General features: G+C 45.6%; 4 protein-coding genes and 2 non-coding genes across 8 annotated transcripts; 4 read left to right on the top strand and 2 right to left on the bottom strand.

The window, feature by feature from the left end:
* The first annotated feature begins 90 nt into the window (after positions 1-90).
* LOC133909732 (B3 domain-containing protein Os01g0234100-like) lies at positions 91-4,325 on the top strand. Of its 2 annotated transcripts, XM_062352291.1 has the most exons (8): positions 92-287; positions 904-1,047; positions 1,682-1,744; positions 2,025-2,089; positions 2,208-2,331; positions 2,776-2,982; positions 3,174-3,267; positions 3,373-4,325. In XM_062352291.1, exons 1-8 carry the CDS (start codon positions 102-104, stop codon positions 4,038-4,040), a joined length of 1,551 nt encoding a protein of 516 aa, XP_062208275.1. In that variant the 5' UTR covers positions 92-101; the 3' UTR covers positions 4,041-4,325. The 2 variants fall into 2 exon arrangements, with proteins under 2 accessions (XP_062208276.1, XP_062208275.1); XM_062352292.1 differs by lacking the exon at positions 1,682-1,744 and having other exon boundaries at positions 91-287.
* Positions 4,326-5,988: 1,663 nt separating this feature from the next.
* Positions 5,989-6,273, bottom strand: LOC133909730 (stress-induced protein KIN2). Its single transcript, XM_062352290.1, has one exon. It carries the CDS (start codon positions 6,271-6,273, stop codon positions 6,034-6,036), a length of 240 nt encoding a protein of 79 aa, XP_062208274.1. The 3' UTR covers positions 5,989-6,033.
* Positions 6,274-8,337: 2,064 nt separating this feature from the next.
* Positions 8,338-11,435, bottom strand: LOC133892149 (E3 ubiquitin-protein ligase SINAT3-like). Its single transcript, XM_062332875.1, has 3 exons — positions 11,047-11,435; positions 9,034-9,420; positions 8,338-8,909 (listed from the first exon to the last, which is right to left on the bottom strand). The coding sequence occupies exons 1-3, from the start codon at positions 11,248-11,250 to the stop codon at positions 8,550-8,552; spliced, it is 951 nt and encodes a 316-aa protein (XP_062188859.1). The 5' UTR covers positions 11,251-11,435; the 3' UTR covers positions 8,338-8,549.
* A 133-nt stretch (positions 11,436-11,568) lies between these two features.
* TRNAQ-CUG (transfer RNA glutamine (anticodon CUG)) lies at positions 11,569-11,640 on the top strand. Its single transcript has one exon. It is a non-coding gene; the product is annotated as a tRNA-Gln (tRNA).
* Positions 11,641-13,188: 1,548 nt separating this feature from the next.
* LOC133892133 (uncharacterized) lies at positions 13,189-14,737 on the top strand. 2 transcript variants are annotated; one of them, XM_062332867.1, is made up of 4 exons: positions 13,189-13,594; positions 13,698-13,777; positions 14,038-14,265; positions 14,344-14,737. In XM_062332867.1, exons 1-4 carry the CDS (start codon positions 13,328-13,330, stop codon positions 14,351-14,353), a joined length of 585 nt encoding a protein of 194 aa, XP_062188851.1. In that variant the 5' UTR covers positions 13,189-13,327; the 3' UTR covers positions 14,354-14,737. The 2 variants fall into 2 exon arrangements, with proteins under 2 accessions (XP_062188851.1, XP_062188854.1); XM_062332870.1 differs by lacking the exon at positions 13,698-13,777 and having other exon boundaries at positions 13,213-13,587.
* TRNAQ-CUG (transfer RNA glutamine (anticodon CUG)) lies at positions 13,711-13,786 on the top strand. The gene has a single exon. It is a non-coding gene; the product is annotated as a tRNA-Gln (tRNA).
* Positions 14,738-14,895: the final 158 nt, after the last annotated feature.

The following is a 14,895-nucleotide window of genomic DNA, read 5'->3' as shown; positions in this document are numbered from 1 at the left end:
CAATACAAGTCGGATTGGAGATTTCTCCCCTGTGTCAACGTCCTGACTGACACCCTTGTTTCAACCCTTCTTGAAAAGTTAATCGCAAAAAGGGGCCGAAAATGGAACGGTCGGCTCATTTTCTCCTCCTGCTACTGTACTTGTTTATCTGTCCTCCTCGGTGGCTCTGCCTCAGTGAGTCCCCATCCACATTTCCAACTTTGAAACCCCAATCGCGAAACGCAGTGAACACAAGGCATCCGAGCTCCGGGACTGCAGAGGCAATGGCCATGGATCAGCCCCTCAAGGCATCTTCCTCTCCTTTATTATCTCAAAACTCCCCAGTCATTGACTTGTTTATTTCGCACATTTATGAAGACGGTTAATTATCGAGGCTTGGTTCTTTACTTCTCATCCGGCTTTTCTTGAATCGTCTGTTAATGGATCTTTTTTCTTTGCTGCTATGTTAATGGAACATTTGCACGGCAATTTGTTTCAGTTTTGCTTTATGCATTGAGTTTTTTCCTTTTGTTTTTATCTCATCTGTAAAGTAAACAGCCCCGATGTTCTTTTTGCATACGTTCAGTTAGCAAAGATCTCTCAAATGTTTGGGTTTTTTTTCGTCTTTCCGCCTCCTCTTTTACCTGCCTGTACATTTCCTTTTCTTTTCTTTTCCCCTCTGGTGGATTGGTCGCTTCGTGCATCCGTTTCCGCCTATTTGGTTTTTTTTTCATTCTCTGTTTTCTGCCTCTTGATCGATTTCTGTTTCTTTTCTAGTCCAACTTGGTGTTTCATTCACTATTCTCTTTATCTCCCTCAAGCTTTACGTAGCTGAAGTTTTTTTCCCTCTTTTATCAACTTGTACTGCTCTTCATCTCCCTCAATACTGAATCTGTTTCTCTGCTTTGCTTGGTTGCTCTCCAGAGGAAGAGAGGGAGGCCTACTGGTGCTGGCTCCCAGTCCGCCAAGAGCAAGATGGAGCAGAAGATGGCATTGGTCAAGCAGAGGCTCGCCTTGCTTGACAGTAGCAGCAGCGAGAATTACAAGGATGACGATTTTGTGCCCATGGTGAGGCCCTGCGTGAAATGGTTTACATTGGCTTCAGAGTAGCACACTTCATTGAATTTTTTTCCGCAAAAAAAAAAGAGTAGCACATTCCATTCATCATACTGAAATTAAAAAAAGAAAATCTTTATCATAGTCGGAGTGTAAGGATAGCACATCCTTAGTTTGGCAGGTGGGGAAGCGTGATCAGACAATCAACCGTACTTGAACGCTCTTCTGCACGGCTAGGGCTTAGCACCTATTCATAGTTCAAAAATGTAGAGGGTGCTGGTTTGATATGCAGAGTCCCTGTAAAATGAATAGTCCATGAATCACAACTCTGAACTTAGCGTGATGGGTATTGTAGAATGTGTTGCCCTCGAAGTCTCTTTTGTTTGCTAAGTTTGATCACTCTTATCATTTGGAACTGTATCTGATGCTCTGAAATGAAGTCTAGAAATTACTTGCTTATGTTTTTCTGTCAATACCCATCAGTATCTGGAGTATCTGGTATAATCAATACTCGATGATCTTATGCATTTTCGCATTATCAGACTACATGTTTTCTTTTGGTCTTCGGTTAGCTTGATATTTTCATCACACAATAATTATTTAAGGATTGCCGGATGATTACCTCGCTATTGTTGTTGCTCACCAGCCTGTATCAATTCATTGTGGTGATACAGACGAAGAGGAGGAGGAGGAGGTTATTCCTTTGGAAGTAAGGGCACTGTTTCTTTGCTTAGTTTCTCTTGTATACATCAGGGTGTAAGACCAAGCTTTTTTTTTCATTTTTATATGGATATTCTCTACATGCATGGTTACTCCATTCACAACACCACTACCAGCAATACAACATGGCCAACAAAACTCTACATTTAGAACACACTTTTGCAATAGATCCTTGTTTCCTTCCTTTCATCTCATAATTTTCATGGATTGCAACTGTAAAATTTATTGATTTTAACTTTTCTGACACTCGAGTTTCCTCGTTATGGAAGGTCTTGAAGTCTAGGGGAGTGGAGAGTGTACAAAGAAAGCTTCCTGACCAAAAGACAAGTGCTAGGTACTTCAAACTTTTCCTTTCCTTTCTTTTCTTTTCTTTTCTTTTCCACGTGAGTAAACTGCATCTATAGTTCTGAAGCTTGTCTACTTATGCACTTACATCTTTAATCAAATTCCAGTGTTCACGAAAAATGTGGATCTGCTATGGATAGAGCTAAGGAGGTACAGGCGAAGTTATCAGCAGAACATCCTAGCTTTGCCAAGTATATGCTACAATCTCATGTCGTCCGGGGTTTTTGGCTGGTAAGTTGCTACGGTAACTAGTTATTTGAATGTTTGCCCAATTCTGAAGATTTGGTAATTGCTTCTTATGAACAACGTGTGGAAGCAAATAGGGAATGCGAGGAAACACATCCTGAAAAAAAACGTTCAAATTACCTTTTCGGTTAGAAGATCAAATTGCCAAACAAATGCTCTCCCAAAAATGGGAAGTATAAATCTGAAAGCACGTTGAGGGCCTGATTTAACCAGCCACTAGGCTACTGTAATTTATATTCCTAAAAAATATTGTTGAAATTTAGCTTTAGGGATAGCATATAAGCAAGCTTGGCAAACATATGAGCAAGCTATGGGCTTTCCTGATTGTCCTTGTCCTTAAAGGAAATAGTCAACCGCAAGTTTTGTACAAGCCACCTGAAATCATTCCCTTTTTTGCTTCATCTGAAATTGACTTTGGTCCTCTCCTAGGGTCTACCAACTTACTTTTGCAACAAGCATCTCCCAAAGCAGGACACTGGAATCGTGCTAGAAGATGAGAATGGAGACTATCATGATACGACATATCTTGGTGCCAAGCAGGGACTCAGTGCTGGGTGGAGAGGTTTTGCAATCAAGCATGGAATTAAGGTTGATGATGTTGTGGTTTTCCAGCTTGTGGAACCAACAAAATTTAAGGCAAGTTTTTTCCAATGTTTTGTCAATTGCTTAATCGTGCCTTCATAAATCATAATCTGTTTACAGGATACCCATTTCTTGAACTGTTCCTTGCATACTGATTTTTTCAATTCTAGCTACTTAGTGTTCACTCCTTACTAATCCAATGATACAATTTCTCTTGTTTTTTTTTTGTTATGATTCCCATTCAGGTATATATAATAAGAGCAAATGAGTTTACTACAACCGACGGAGCACTTGGTCTGCTGAATTTGGATGTGTGCTGCAAGAAAGGGAATCTATCGAGTAAGTCAGGTTAATCTTGCTGATTTTGCAGTCATGAGTCTATCATACGTGGAAATTGGCTAACTATTGAATCTCCTGAATCATATGCCGTGTTCTTCACGCCAGAAGAAGAAAGTTCTAATGATGTCAAGTCTAAGGATGATGCAAAAGTTAGCACAGTTGATTGCGATAGTGTAGTCAGTGAAGCAATAGAAGGCATCACAATTTCAGATTCAGATATCGACTTTGATGACGTCACAAGTTTCAGCAACTTCAGCATCATAGTGGACAGCTTGGTTATCGACTGCAAATTCCATGACCAGCCACGCAGGACATACTACGAGCTCTGCCGTTCCCAGAAGTCATTCCTTCACAAGCACCTCCTCAAGCAGTTGAATCTCACCCTTGTTGTGGGAGTGATCATGGAGACGATCAGCATTGCCGAGGGTATCAGGGCCTGCAAGGCGCAAGCTTCTTCCCAGGAGGACTTGCTGATCTGGAAGAAGACCCTGGAGTCCTTCGAACTCCTGGGCATGAACGTTGCATTCTTGCTGAAACGTGTCAACGATCTTCTCAACCTCCCTACACAGTCAAGAGACCTTTCAGAGTGCCAGAAGTACAAGGAACTGAAGCTTGAGCGGGCTCGTGCCGGGGTGAAAGTAAAGGCTCTGGAGCTTCAGCTGTCGAATGTGAAGAACGCTCTTCAGAAAGTCGATGCGGATATGGAGCAGATGGAGTCAAGTGTGAAGAATAGCGCTCTAACACTGCAGCAGTTAGCCAGTGCACCATGGTGACGATCGTTCGGGTTATCTCCTTCAACATTTTGGGTCCATCTTTCAGCAATGTAAACAAAGATGGATGGAATGGAGTAGGGTGAGTAAAATTAGTTACTCCATCAGCGTACTGCATCAACGCCTGTTGGTGGTGACTGGTGGAATGGATCAACCTGCTGCTAGTTCGTAGTAGGACTGGTCACATTTTGTGTACGCCTTCAGCAACTACCACGCACTTCACTTGAGAGTAGCTCTTTCTCTATCTAAGTTGGTTGTCCAGTTAGTAGTAACTGTGACACTCTTTTGGTACGTCGCTGCAAGCTTCTGGGACTGCACTGCGCCCATAACGGTACCGGTGCTGGAAATGGAAGGGAGCAAATCCGGCACACCGGACCGTGCGATGCGAACCAACTCTGCCGGTTCTGGGACCAATGCGGTTGCGCGCGCGATGGCAATGAGCGACGGCCACGATCGCCCGGAGATAGCAAGCGCGACCGGCACAGCAGGGACGGCGGGCGTGTCCATGGGGACCGCAGGCCGGTGTGCCGATGACGCGGCCGGCGCATATGATTTGGCTGATTTTGGCAATGTATGAACCATCCGCGCGCCACAACGTCGACGTAATGCGATACCACATCACCGTTTCCTCCTATCAGTATCACCAATTCAGCATCGCAGGGTTGCTTTGCTGTAGCCTCTTTAGGCATCTGGGTAAGCTTATAGAACCGCAAACATGCAAGAGTATGAAACGATCAAAGGAACATTTCAATAGTATCTGCGAGTGCTCTCGAAAACAACATGAAGCACATGCCATTGTTCCCATGCTAAGATCTTGTGGACTCCATGGGCTTCCCAAGAGCGGCCGGAGCCGGGGACGCCGAGCTCGTGCCCATGTCGCTCAACGCGACGCGCCGGCGCGAGGTGGACGCGCTGTCCAAGGCTACGGCGCTCGGCGGCGCGTGATATACGTTAAGGCCCGAGTGTACATCGAAAACATCAAGGTCGGGCGCAAAAAGACCAACCTGATGCTCATCGGTGACGGCGTAGCTAGGCAAGACGGTCGTCATCGGGTACCACAGCGTCCACGACAACCTCAAAACCTTCCACACCGCCACGTTAGATACGAATGAGTAGGGTGTACAAACCATACTGTACATTGTACGGCGTACGTACGTACAGTTTTAATTTCATGCTTCTTAGTACGAGTTAACTAACGGGGTCGGTGCAGCGGTGACCGCTGAACAGAACACGGCCGGTGACGGCGCAGTAGGGCCGCCGGGACCCGAACGAGAGCACGGGCATCTCTGTGCACGGCTGCCGGCCGGCTGCTCCCGTCGCCGGAGCTCGCCGCCCTGCAGCGCGCGTACCCAAAGTACCGTGGAAGCCGTACGCGCGCGTCCCCGGCACGATCTACTACGGCGAGTACCAGAACTACGGGCCCGGGGAGCGGCGGTTGGGGGTTCGGGGGGGGGGGGGCGTGTGGCGTCTCTGGGCCACCGCGTCATCACGCTGGTGGAGGAGGCGATGGAGTTCACCGTCGGGAGGTTCATCGGCGGGTACTCGTGCCTGCCGCCCACCGGCGTGGCGTTCATCGCCGGCTTCTGAACGTGGCAGCAAGAGTGATGAGCTCAAAGCTCTAGAGAACCTCAGTGCAGAGCTGGTGAACGTGAAACTCAAAAACATGACAACGTGAAACTCTTAAGAACTTCCTTTGCTCAGAATAATGCATGTAGGGACAAACGAGAAACCAGAATGGATTAATTAGCACAGCAAATCAGACTGGGCCGGGTAAGGTATTATTAGATCACACTGCCTGATAATCAAATCTGTGAATGCGACATGCATGGGACGATACTTGAAATGTGGAGAGAGCGATGATGCAACTCCAACAAAAAGGAATTCAGAAACGAAAAGGCACGTACGCATAACAAGACATGCATACTAGTAGGCATATAATGGCACGTCCCCTGCAGCATGCAACGTACGGTCAACAGGGACGCGGCGCGCGGGACGTCTACTTGCCGCCCATGCCGGTGGCGTTCTTGACTGCGTCGGCGGCGCCCTTGACGGCGTTCGTGGCGCCCTGAGCGATCTGCTGCACCTGCGCGCCAGCCTGCTGAACGAGGCCGCCAGCATCGTGCTGCGCGGAGCCCGCGGCATCCTGCGCCGCGTGCACGACGTCCTCCTTGCGCTCCTGCGCGTGGCCCGCTGCCTCGCCGGCCTTGTGGCTCAGGTGCGCTGACTGGTCCGCCATTGCTATAGCTAAAGAGTCACGAACCGATTGATCTAAGATCAGCTAGCTGCTTTGGATGGAAGCTAAGCTAGTGCTTGCTGGTGTGGTGTGAATCCTGGGAGAGAGGCATTTGATTTATAGGCGTGGCTCGGCCGGAGTTGTTCCGCGCGCTGATCTCCTCCGTCGATTCCTCCGCAGTCGAGGAGAGGAGAGGAGAGTTTAGCGGAAGGAGGAGGAGGAGGAAACTCGAGCTGAGAACGATTCCTCCGCACCTCATGGCTCATGCCGGCCTCTTCTTCTCCGGTACGTGTACGAGCGGTGCGGGTTCAACCAGAGGTGACAGCATAGATTGATTGCCGGCCGTTGGTTCGATCCGTCCCATATAATCAATCCTCTCCATGCATGCATGTGAGAGCTCGTCCTTGTCCTTTCATCTATTTATCTAGTATATATATTTATGTACTTCTATAAAATAGATAAATTATGGTAGATCTGATTGATTTTCATTATCCATTCGAATTGATCAAACAGTCTTCATGTAAATTAAACTCTATTCGTATTTCTAAAAATATATTTAATATCATATTATTTGCCTTCTATATCTAGACAGCTAATATTTATCTTGCATATAGTCTAAAAATATATTCAATCTCCTATTATTTCTCTTTCATATCTAGATATCTAGTATCTGTTTTTCATACATTTATCGTTGGATTTCTCTATATTACTATATCATAAATTGATTACGTGAGCAATTGCTATATATATACACATGCACACACCGTTACTAGATCTCTCTCTATATACAAATTCGCATGCTTTTTCTGATATATAGTATCTGTTAATTGGAGGCATAAAAATTGAGACCAATTAGAGCGTTTCATTGTGTGATCAATGATACGTGTGCAGTGTGAATCGATGTGTGACATGCATGTATATACGGCAGCAGCTCATCTCTCAACTCGCGATCCGTTAACGAAACTTTGCACTTCAATCGTCCCTGGGCGGCGGCGGATGGTTTAGCCCGCTGCATGGTGTCTCCTCCTCCCGCCGCCCAGCATGCAGCACCCCACCAGCTTCATGGATCTGTTGGACGACCGACGACGTACTCGCTCACACACACGGCCGGCTGGTTTATTGCTTCATATGATCGATGCATGCAGCAGCGTTCGATGAAATTACTTGTTGCTGCTTGCTCGAGGTTCAAACATACATAACAATCACGCTCCTTTACTAACTCGGAAAAGAGAAAATCAACTAATCTTGGACAGATCATCGTCCAAATAATCACTGGAACAAATAATATTTCTTTAGTTCCGATTATGAATCTCACTATAAACTTCATTTGAGTCCAGGTTTCACTGTATACCTATAAATTCTATAATTATCCTCGTTCTAGCTTAACTTAAAATTTCATTTGCTAAATATGTTATAAAATATAAAAGCTATCAACACTGTCTCCATTATAAGTCAATTATTCTTCAATGCCTCATGGAACAGATTTACTTTATTTTCTAAAGTCTTGTATTACAATGAAATTTGATATGCCACATATCTTGAAGACTTTAAGAAAAAACTTAAAAACATGCATAGTTAATTTAGAATATCCTCAATATTGCAAGATTTTGTTGAGCAGAGACAAAGATCATGGCAGCGGTCGAACTCGGACCCGACGGCTCAGGAGGGTTGGGTCGGGTCGCCAGAGCCAGCCAGGCTTGCGGCACATCATCATTCATCCATCAGCTTCAGCGCCTGATGATGATAGCTTAATGCCGGTAAGGTAACTAGGCTAGGCAACGCAGTCCTCTAAGATGCAGATATGCTTCTGCTTGCAAACTGCTCTGCTTCTTCAGAAAAAGCAATCTTCTTACCCAAGATACAATGCAGTCAGGTGCATCAGCCTTTCATGTTAAGGAGCTATCACAAGTTCGTCAGGAAAATCTTCTTCACATTTGCAATGCCTTTCTGCTTGGCACCATTTTTCTGCGAGAACAAGGTGCTCAAATTTGCTGACACATAAACGCCCCTCTGAACTGATGCCGTAAAATGCGACGCGAAAACGCAGTTACATGATGAAGACACAAGTGAAGGCAGCAGGGAGCTTGATCAGCCCACCTGTAAGGTACGGGATGCCATATGCACAATTTCATTTACAGGAGCATCCTACCCCCCTTATGTTGCTTAGCAAAGATACAACACCAAACATTGCCCCCCAACCACAAGAGCAGTGAGGTATGGCAACGGGATAGACAATTTATCCAGCCAATTAGCAGCCTTCCTTTTAAAGAGAGCACTGCTTAGCTACTGAGATTGGGTATACAGGCGTCGTCTGGGGTCTGCTGCTCTTTCCAGATCCGGCCGGTAATCCTGAGCTTCAGCTCCTTCCGGTCACCCCCCGAGAAGAACAGCGCCATGTTCCTCTGGATGATGAGGCCGTCGTGGCTGTCCCGCACCTTCCGGTGGCTGTCGCGGACGCTCCTGGGGGTGCCCTCCCATACCATCTTCCTGCCATTGGCACCCACCTCAAGGCTGTAGCTGTAGTTCTTCGCCTCATTCTCGTCCCCCATGAAACGGAGGAAGGCCATGTATACTGGTGCCATCCCAAGCTGGAAGGCCTCAAAGTGCAGGCAGAAGTACTGCCCAAAACAATGAAACACCTACCCAAAGACACAAATCAATTAGTCAAAATTACATAGTTCTTTTTATCTGAATTCTAGTTTGCTCAAGAGCAAGAATCTTGTGCGAATATCAAGAGAAAACAATCCTATTATAGGTACTTACCGTCAGCATCCAGGTGGCATTTTCAACTTCTCGTGGGTTCGATTTGACGTATCTGTGGTTGAATGTGCAGCCACTATGCATATCAACTTTGTGAACATCCCTCAAATGGGAAACAAGATAAGGGATATCACCAGCCGCGGCACACTCTGAGCCAGCGTAGGGGCAATTATATGGTCTAAAGCTGCACTGCGCTTCGTGTTTTATCTTGCTGTAGTATGGGAAGATTTCTTGGCACCCCAGAGAGCAGTACTTACAGGGAAGCTCAAGCGACTCGGCTACTTTCTCCAGTGCCAAACACCTGATATCACCAAGCTCTTGTCTGCACGTAGGGCAACGATTGTGTACTCTAGCCTTGCATGTGGAACACAATGTATGTCCATTTTGGCACTGTAAATGCAATCAAATATATGAGAACAATATAAAAAAAAACAGCACTACATTAAAAAAAAATAAACACCACATAATCTCTCTTCTTCTTCTTTATAAAATGTACACTACATAATTTATGAGACTCTTCAATTGCAAGATATTGGATTCCAAACTCGTATATGCAGCCAAGTATGTGGTCCCAAGGAGGTGTCATATTCAAGTAACATTCACTTGCAAACATACAGGCATAAACTGTGTAACTTAACATATTGATATTTGATCTTGTCTTAACTCAGGATCAACATATCAGTATTAGCATTCAAATCTTCATTTTGACATTGATTAGTTCCTTTTACTTCACTTATATTTCACACTCATCACTCACTAATTTTCACTTCAATGCCCTCCATGCTGTGCAAAGTGCAATCCGAGTTAGGGCCACTGCTACTCCCATGCCAAAAATGTTAAGATGCTATTTTTACTACGACTTCTGCAAAAAGTGAAGTTGATTGTTCCCCATCAACTATGCGCCCTCCACTTAAAATGGTTAATTGGTTCACAATCGGCTCAAGGAAGGAAACTGGGGCTAGAAATTAAACAAGGAATTACGAAAGGCTGCAAGTCCTCCCTGCCCTACTCCTCTCCGGCTCTGCGGCATTAGTCCAGCTCTCATGCTTTGGTACTCCTCCTCACCCTACTCTTCGTCATTCGTCCAGCTTGTATCGCCTCCGCCCAGATCTGAGACTTGAAATCTAGGCCTCCAGGTACTTCTCCCTCCAGTCCTCTTTGTAGACTCTGTTTGATGCTGAGTGCTGTGCTGCTGAGCGAGTGCTTATGCTGATTGATGAATAGATCATTCCTCATTGTATTTCCGTTTGATTGCAGTTGCAGGTGTGGTTTCTGGTGTGTGCTCTGCATAGATGTGCTCTGCCTGCTTGTTTTCTGAACTCCTGATTTTTGAAATAGTGAAATTAGTTACTAATTTGAGCACTTGATGTCTTGATTACTACTATTGCTTCACTGCTTTGTGCTATTTGCTTGCATAATACATAGATTTTTGCTGCTACAGTCTACAGTACAAAACTGTGTACACAACTTAAACGCTAAACGAAGGGTCACTGACCGCTTAGCGTTTATCGTCTAGGTGAACACTGGTTGCAACTTCCACTAAGCTGACTAACAAAAATGAAAACAGGATTGTAGGGCGGCACAATTCTAATAGTCAGGAGTGTTGCGAAGCTTAATTCCAGCTTTTCTGCAAGATGCAACTTTGTCGTCATCATTCTTTTTAGACCTAGAATATAACATCAAGGAGCTAAAAAGTTACTACTAGCAGTAAGGCTATAAGCGGATATCAGCAGCTGGCTGATAACTAAAGTGAACAATTTTGTGCTGAAGGATGGCCGTCAAAGATATTCTGAAGCCAATCCCGTATCCAGATGATAAATCACCACACGTTGTGGTATAAAGGAAGGGAATCCTAATAAAACCCGTGAACACGTTACATGTGGAGAAAAGAAAGGAATCAAATTGGCCCGGGGACGCGCCCAGATCCCCATTTCCGAACCGAAGGATCGCTCCAATCTCGAAACCCAATCGAAACAGGGCAGGTATGCAGGGCAAACGAAGAAGAAGCGCGCCCACCTGGTGGATCGGCGGGAACATGGAGTTGGTGCAGACGGGGCACTCGAGCAGCTCGTGCACGCCGCCCGCGCTGCTGCCCTTAGCGTAGGCCCGGGAGGCGGCGGCGGCTGCAGCGAGGAGCGTGCCGAGGCCGGGGCCGGCGGCGTCCACGTCCGTTGGGGCGGCGTCGGGGAGCGAGACGCACTCGATGCTGCCCACGTCCATGGCGCGCCCACCCGCCTCCGCCACGGACACACCCGCGTCACCGCTCCCTGGGCTCCGGTTGGGGTTGGACGGAGGGAGGGAGGGAGGAGCCTGGGAGGGGATTCCGGAGGGTGGTCTATAACTACAATAGCGCGGCGACACGCACGGATGGAATGAATGGATGGATGGATGGATGGGTGCAGACGTGCAGGAGGTGAGGAGGAGGACGCGACGTGGCGTCGAGACCTTGGAGATGACCGGCGAACCCGGTGGCCGTTGACGCGCGCGAGATCAACTTCCCTCCCTCTAAGTGATATTTAGCTTGCCTCCAACGCAAAAGGTTCCATGGTCTAGCGGTTAGGACATTGGACTCTGAATCCAGTAACCCGAGTTCAAATCTCGGTGGAACCTTTAATTTATCTTTTTTGCATTTCTTCTCTCCTTTTTCTTTTTTGCATTCATGAGGATTTTTAATGACATCGACAGTGATATTTCCGTACGGCTACTCTGTCACCTGATGTGCCACTAACCCAGTTTTTAGCGACGCGGGCATCACCTTTAGTGGTTGTGATGATTTTGGAAGCTATTTAACAATGCTTTGTGGCATCTCCGGTTGTAAATTGCGGGTACGTAGAGACTACCATGGCGAAATTCGTCACAGACCAATTTTTGCATCTCTTGTCAATAAGCATCACGGGAATCATGCTTGAATTTTTGAGTATGTGTTTGAGTACATTCAAATTTGAATTCAAATTGATGAACTATGTATTAAATAAGACATTGTGAAGCAACTCAATAGTTTTTCATACAACTTGGGGCTGAAAATAATTTTCTAAATTACCAGAAACCAGAACTTGAATTTTTTTCAGATTGTTTGGAATTATTTTAAGACATAAAAATCCAGAGAATATTCAAAAGCTGTCATTTTTGGTGAATTTTAGTTACAAATTGGCTCAAGATTTTTTAGGGAAACTAGTTAAAATATGTTCCTACTCAATTTTAGTATCGGCATAAAAATTTAAGCCTTCTAGAAGGCATAGTTCAACAGGAAACAAGAGGTAGCAATATTGAAATCGGTTTACTGTTCATCCAGTTCCACTAGTCAGTGCCTTCTCCCTCCCGTTGCTTCACATAGAAAAGCAGCACCACAATGAGCACCTTTGTGTGTTAGTAGGTGGCATGTCGAAAAGTGAGCATGTGCTATCTCTCATTTGAATGGACAGCCGACGGTTCAATTAAACTGAGGATGATTTTGACAGTTCGCACAAAATTATTATTGAAAACTTACTCGTATGGTGAGTTGACTTACAATTAACACTTTAGAGATTCGAGTAACATAGAAAGAAGATATGCTATTATTCACTCAGGTGTTTCTGAGGCTCCACAAGACTCAATTTTTGTTGTATTAGATCTGCTTCTACGATTTATGCTCTAGCTGATCCTCTCTTTTTCTCCAACTCCGGTAGAGTTTCGCATGCGAGGATTTAGGTTTCAGGATTGACAGGATAGAGCAACGGTGAGGCTTCCTCTAGTTTCACGCTTGGAGGAAAGGTCGGCCCAGTGGTGGTGTGGGTCGTGATACGTCAGGTAGCAAAGGACGGTCGGTGGCCAGGTGCGGGACGAGGGTGAGGGCGATGATGACGGGGCAAACAGACGAGGGGAAAGGGCAAGAGTTAAATAGCCATGATAAGGATAAGTGACAGATGTGTCTAAAAAACACTAGGGTGGCCGGTTAACGCTCCTTGACAAGGTGGTTGTGAGTTTAAATAAACAAACGTGGTAATTTCAACAGAGAAAACAATTCTATCATCAAATGAACAGCTGAGAAAATATAAGAGAACCACGAAATATATCCCCAAATCAGATTAACACAAAAAGTAGCCAAGAAGCAACAATTTTTTTTTCCGGGTAACAAGTCAGGAAGCAACATCCACCACGCATTATCCCACCACAGAGTGAGCAGACCACGCGGCCCCTAGTCCATCCAATCTTTTCCCACCTCCCCTTTGTTCCTGCCTCCATTTCTTTCTTTCTTTCTTTCTTTCTTCAGGCTTCAGGGGAACAAAGCATAGCTAAACACACTGAGACAAATCAGCCAATGGCAGCCTCCCTGTGGCTGCTGCAGCTTCCTCTCCATAGCTCCCTCTTCCTCCCAAGCAACCACTCTTCCACTGCATGTCCTGCACTGCACAAAAAGCATGCACCAGCTGCAGCGAGAGGAAAACTTATTCTCTGCAGTCCTTCCGGCGCCTCTTCTTCTGTGGTGACCAAAGAGCAAGAAGCCGGGGCAGTCACTGCTCCTTCAGAGGAAGGATCTGAGCCTGCACTTGTTAGCTACAAGGATGAGCCCAACTTCAGGTATGAGGTATCTTCTATCTCTTATCCAGCTTTTAGTGCCTAGCTAGTTTCCTGCACGGAGCATGCAGCATGTGACAGAAACAAAGATTTATGTAATTTTTCTTTTCTAGATCGGTGTCTGGTGGTTCCATGGTCTAGCGGTTAGGACATTGGACTCTGAATCCAGTAACCCGAGTTCATTCAAATCTCGGTGGAACCTCTTGTTTTCCATCTTTTTTTTTTTTTGCCACTACTCTTTTATTCTTCTACTGTTTACTTACTGTTTATAATGGTTGGAGTTTGAGCCTCATTTTAGCACCTCTTAGTTACAAAAATAGGGTTTATTTGATCTTTTCATACTACTTTGAAGCTTTCTGTTTCTTATTCCAATTCTGATCTCAGTCAGGGATCATGCTGCATCATTTTCAATGTTTCTACTTGATAATCTTGTGACGATACATGCATGCACAGGGGCTGCAAGGGCTGCGGAAGGGCCGAGATTGAGAGGGGCTGCAATGGCGAGGGGCGGATCCAGGGAGGCATAGCCGCCGTCCCGGGCTTCGGCTGGTGGCCGATCAAGGCCTACCGGCCGTGCCCCGGCTTCGTGGCGTCCGGCGGCCGGTACCGGCGCCAGGGGCAAAGCATGGACGACGTTGCATCCGGCAGGGGAAAGAAAGTCCCTTCCGGCAAAAAGAAGAGGCAAGGAGCACATGTCCATGCTCGTTTAGTGATCGGTATATGGTAGCAGTTTATCTGACTTGAGCTTCCTACTTGCAGTGATAAATAATCCAGCCCAAGGAACTGCATGCATTGCTAATACTTGGTGACTATCTTCTTCGGCTTCCAAATTTTTTTTTGGATTACAATCCAACATGCAGATTTTAGACCACGTATCAAGTTCCATTAGCTCGGATAGAGCTGCAAAATGCAGGCTCCAGTGTTATCCTGGGAATCACGGTTCGTCTCTTGATTCCAAGTGTAATAGCAACATCTGACCGTGTCCTAAAACTTCTGGAAATGTATTGTCCTACCATTACCTGTGTAAATACTCTACCATTACCTCAAGTACTATTTTCCTGAACCACAACAGTGGAGGATTGTGATCTAGAAAATTATTATTGACCAAATGTGCTGCTTTTGGTCTATGAATCTCCGTAATTATTGACCTTTCCATCGGTGTGTCAAACCGCGATTTGTGTTGGTGTTTGTATCCCCTTTGAGGTGTATCCTCTTCTACTTGAAATGAATAGCAGAGCTCCTACTCTTGGTTTCAATCAAGAGAAAAAAAAAAAAAACTCCATGGCTATGTTAATTTCATCTATAGCAAAA

Source organism: Phragmites australis, chromosome 2 (genome assembly GCF_958298935.1).
Source record: "Phragmites australis chromosome 2, lpPhrAust1.1, whole genome shotgun sequence".
Taxonomy (NCBI): Eukaryota; Viridiplantae; Streptophyta; class Magnoliopsida; order Poales; family Poaceae; genus Phragmites; species Phragmites australis.
This window is presented reverse-complemented; position numbering and strand designations above follow the sequence as displayed.

Bases quoted from the DNA above. Each gene is read 5' to 3' on its own strand.
- LOC133909732 (XM_062352291.1), top strand. From the start codon at position 102: ATGGAACGGTCGGCTCATTTTCTCCTCCTGCTACTGTACTTGTTTATC. The intron at 2,090-2,207 runs GTACTTCAAACT...ATCAAATTCCAG, and splicing joins GACCAAAAGACAAGTGCTAG to TGTTCACGAAAAATGTGGAT. The intron at 3,268-3,372 runs GTAAGTCAGGTT...TCTTCACGCCAG, and splicing joins CAAGAAAGGGAATCTATCGA to AAGAAGAAAGTTCTAATGAT.
- LOC133909730 (XM_062352290.1), bottom strand. From the start codon at position 6,273: ATGGCGGACCAGTCAGCGCACCTGAGCCACAAGGCCGGCGAGGCAGCG.
- LOC133892149 (XM_062332875.1), bottom strand. From the start codon at position 11,250: ATGGACGTGGGCAGCATCGAGTGCGTCTCGCTCCCCGACGCCGCCCCA. The intron at 9,421-11,046 runs GTGGGCGCGCTT...TTGCATTTACAG, and splicing joins TGTTCCCGCCGATCCACCAG to TGCCAAAATGGACATACATT. The intron at 8,910-9,033 runs GTAAGTACCTAT...GTCTTTGGGTAG, and splicing joins ATGCCACCTGGATGCTGACG to GTGTTTCATTGTTTTGGGCA.
- LOC133892133 (XM_062332867.1), top strand. From the start codon at position 13,328: ATGGCAGCCTCCCTGTGGCTGCTGCAGCTTCCTCTCCATAGCTCCCTC. The intron at 13,595-13,697 runs GTATCTTCTATC...TTTCTTTTCTAG, and splicing joins AGCCCAACTTCAGGTATGAG to ATCGGTGTCTGGTGGTTCCA. The intron at 13,778-14,037 runs GTGGAACCTCTT...ATGCATGCACAG, and splicing joins CCGAGTTCATTCAAATCTCG to GGGCTGCAAGGGCTGCGGAA.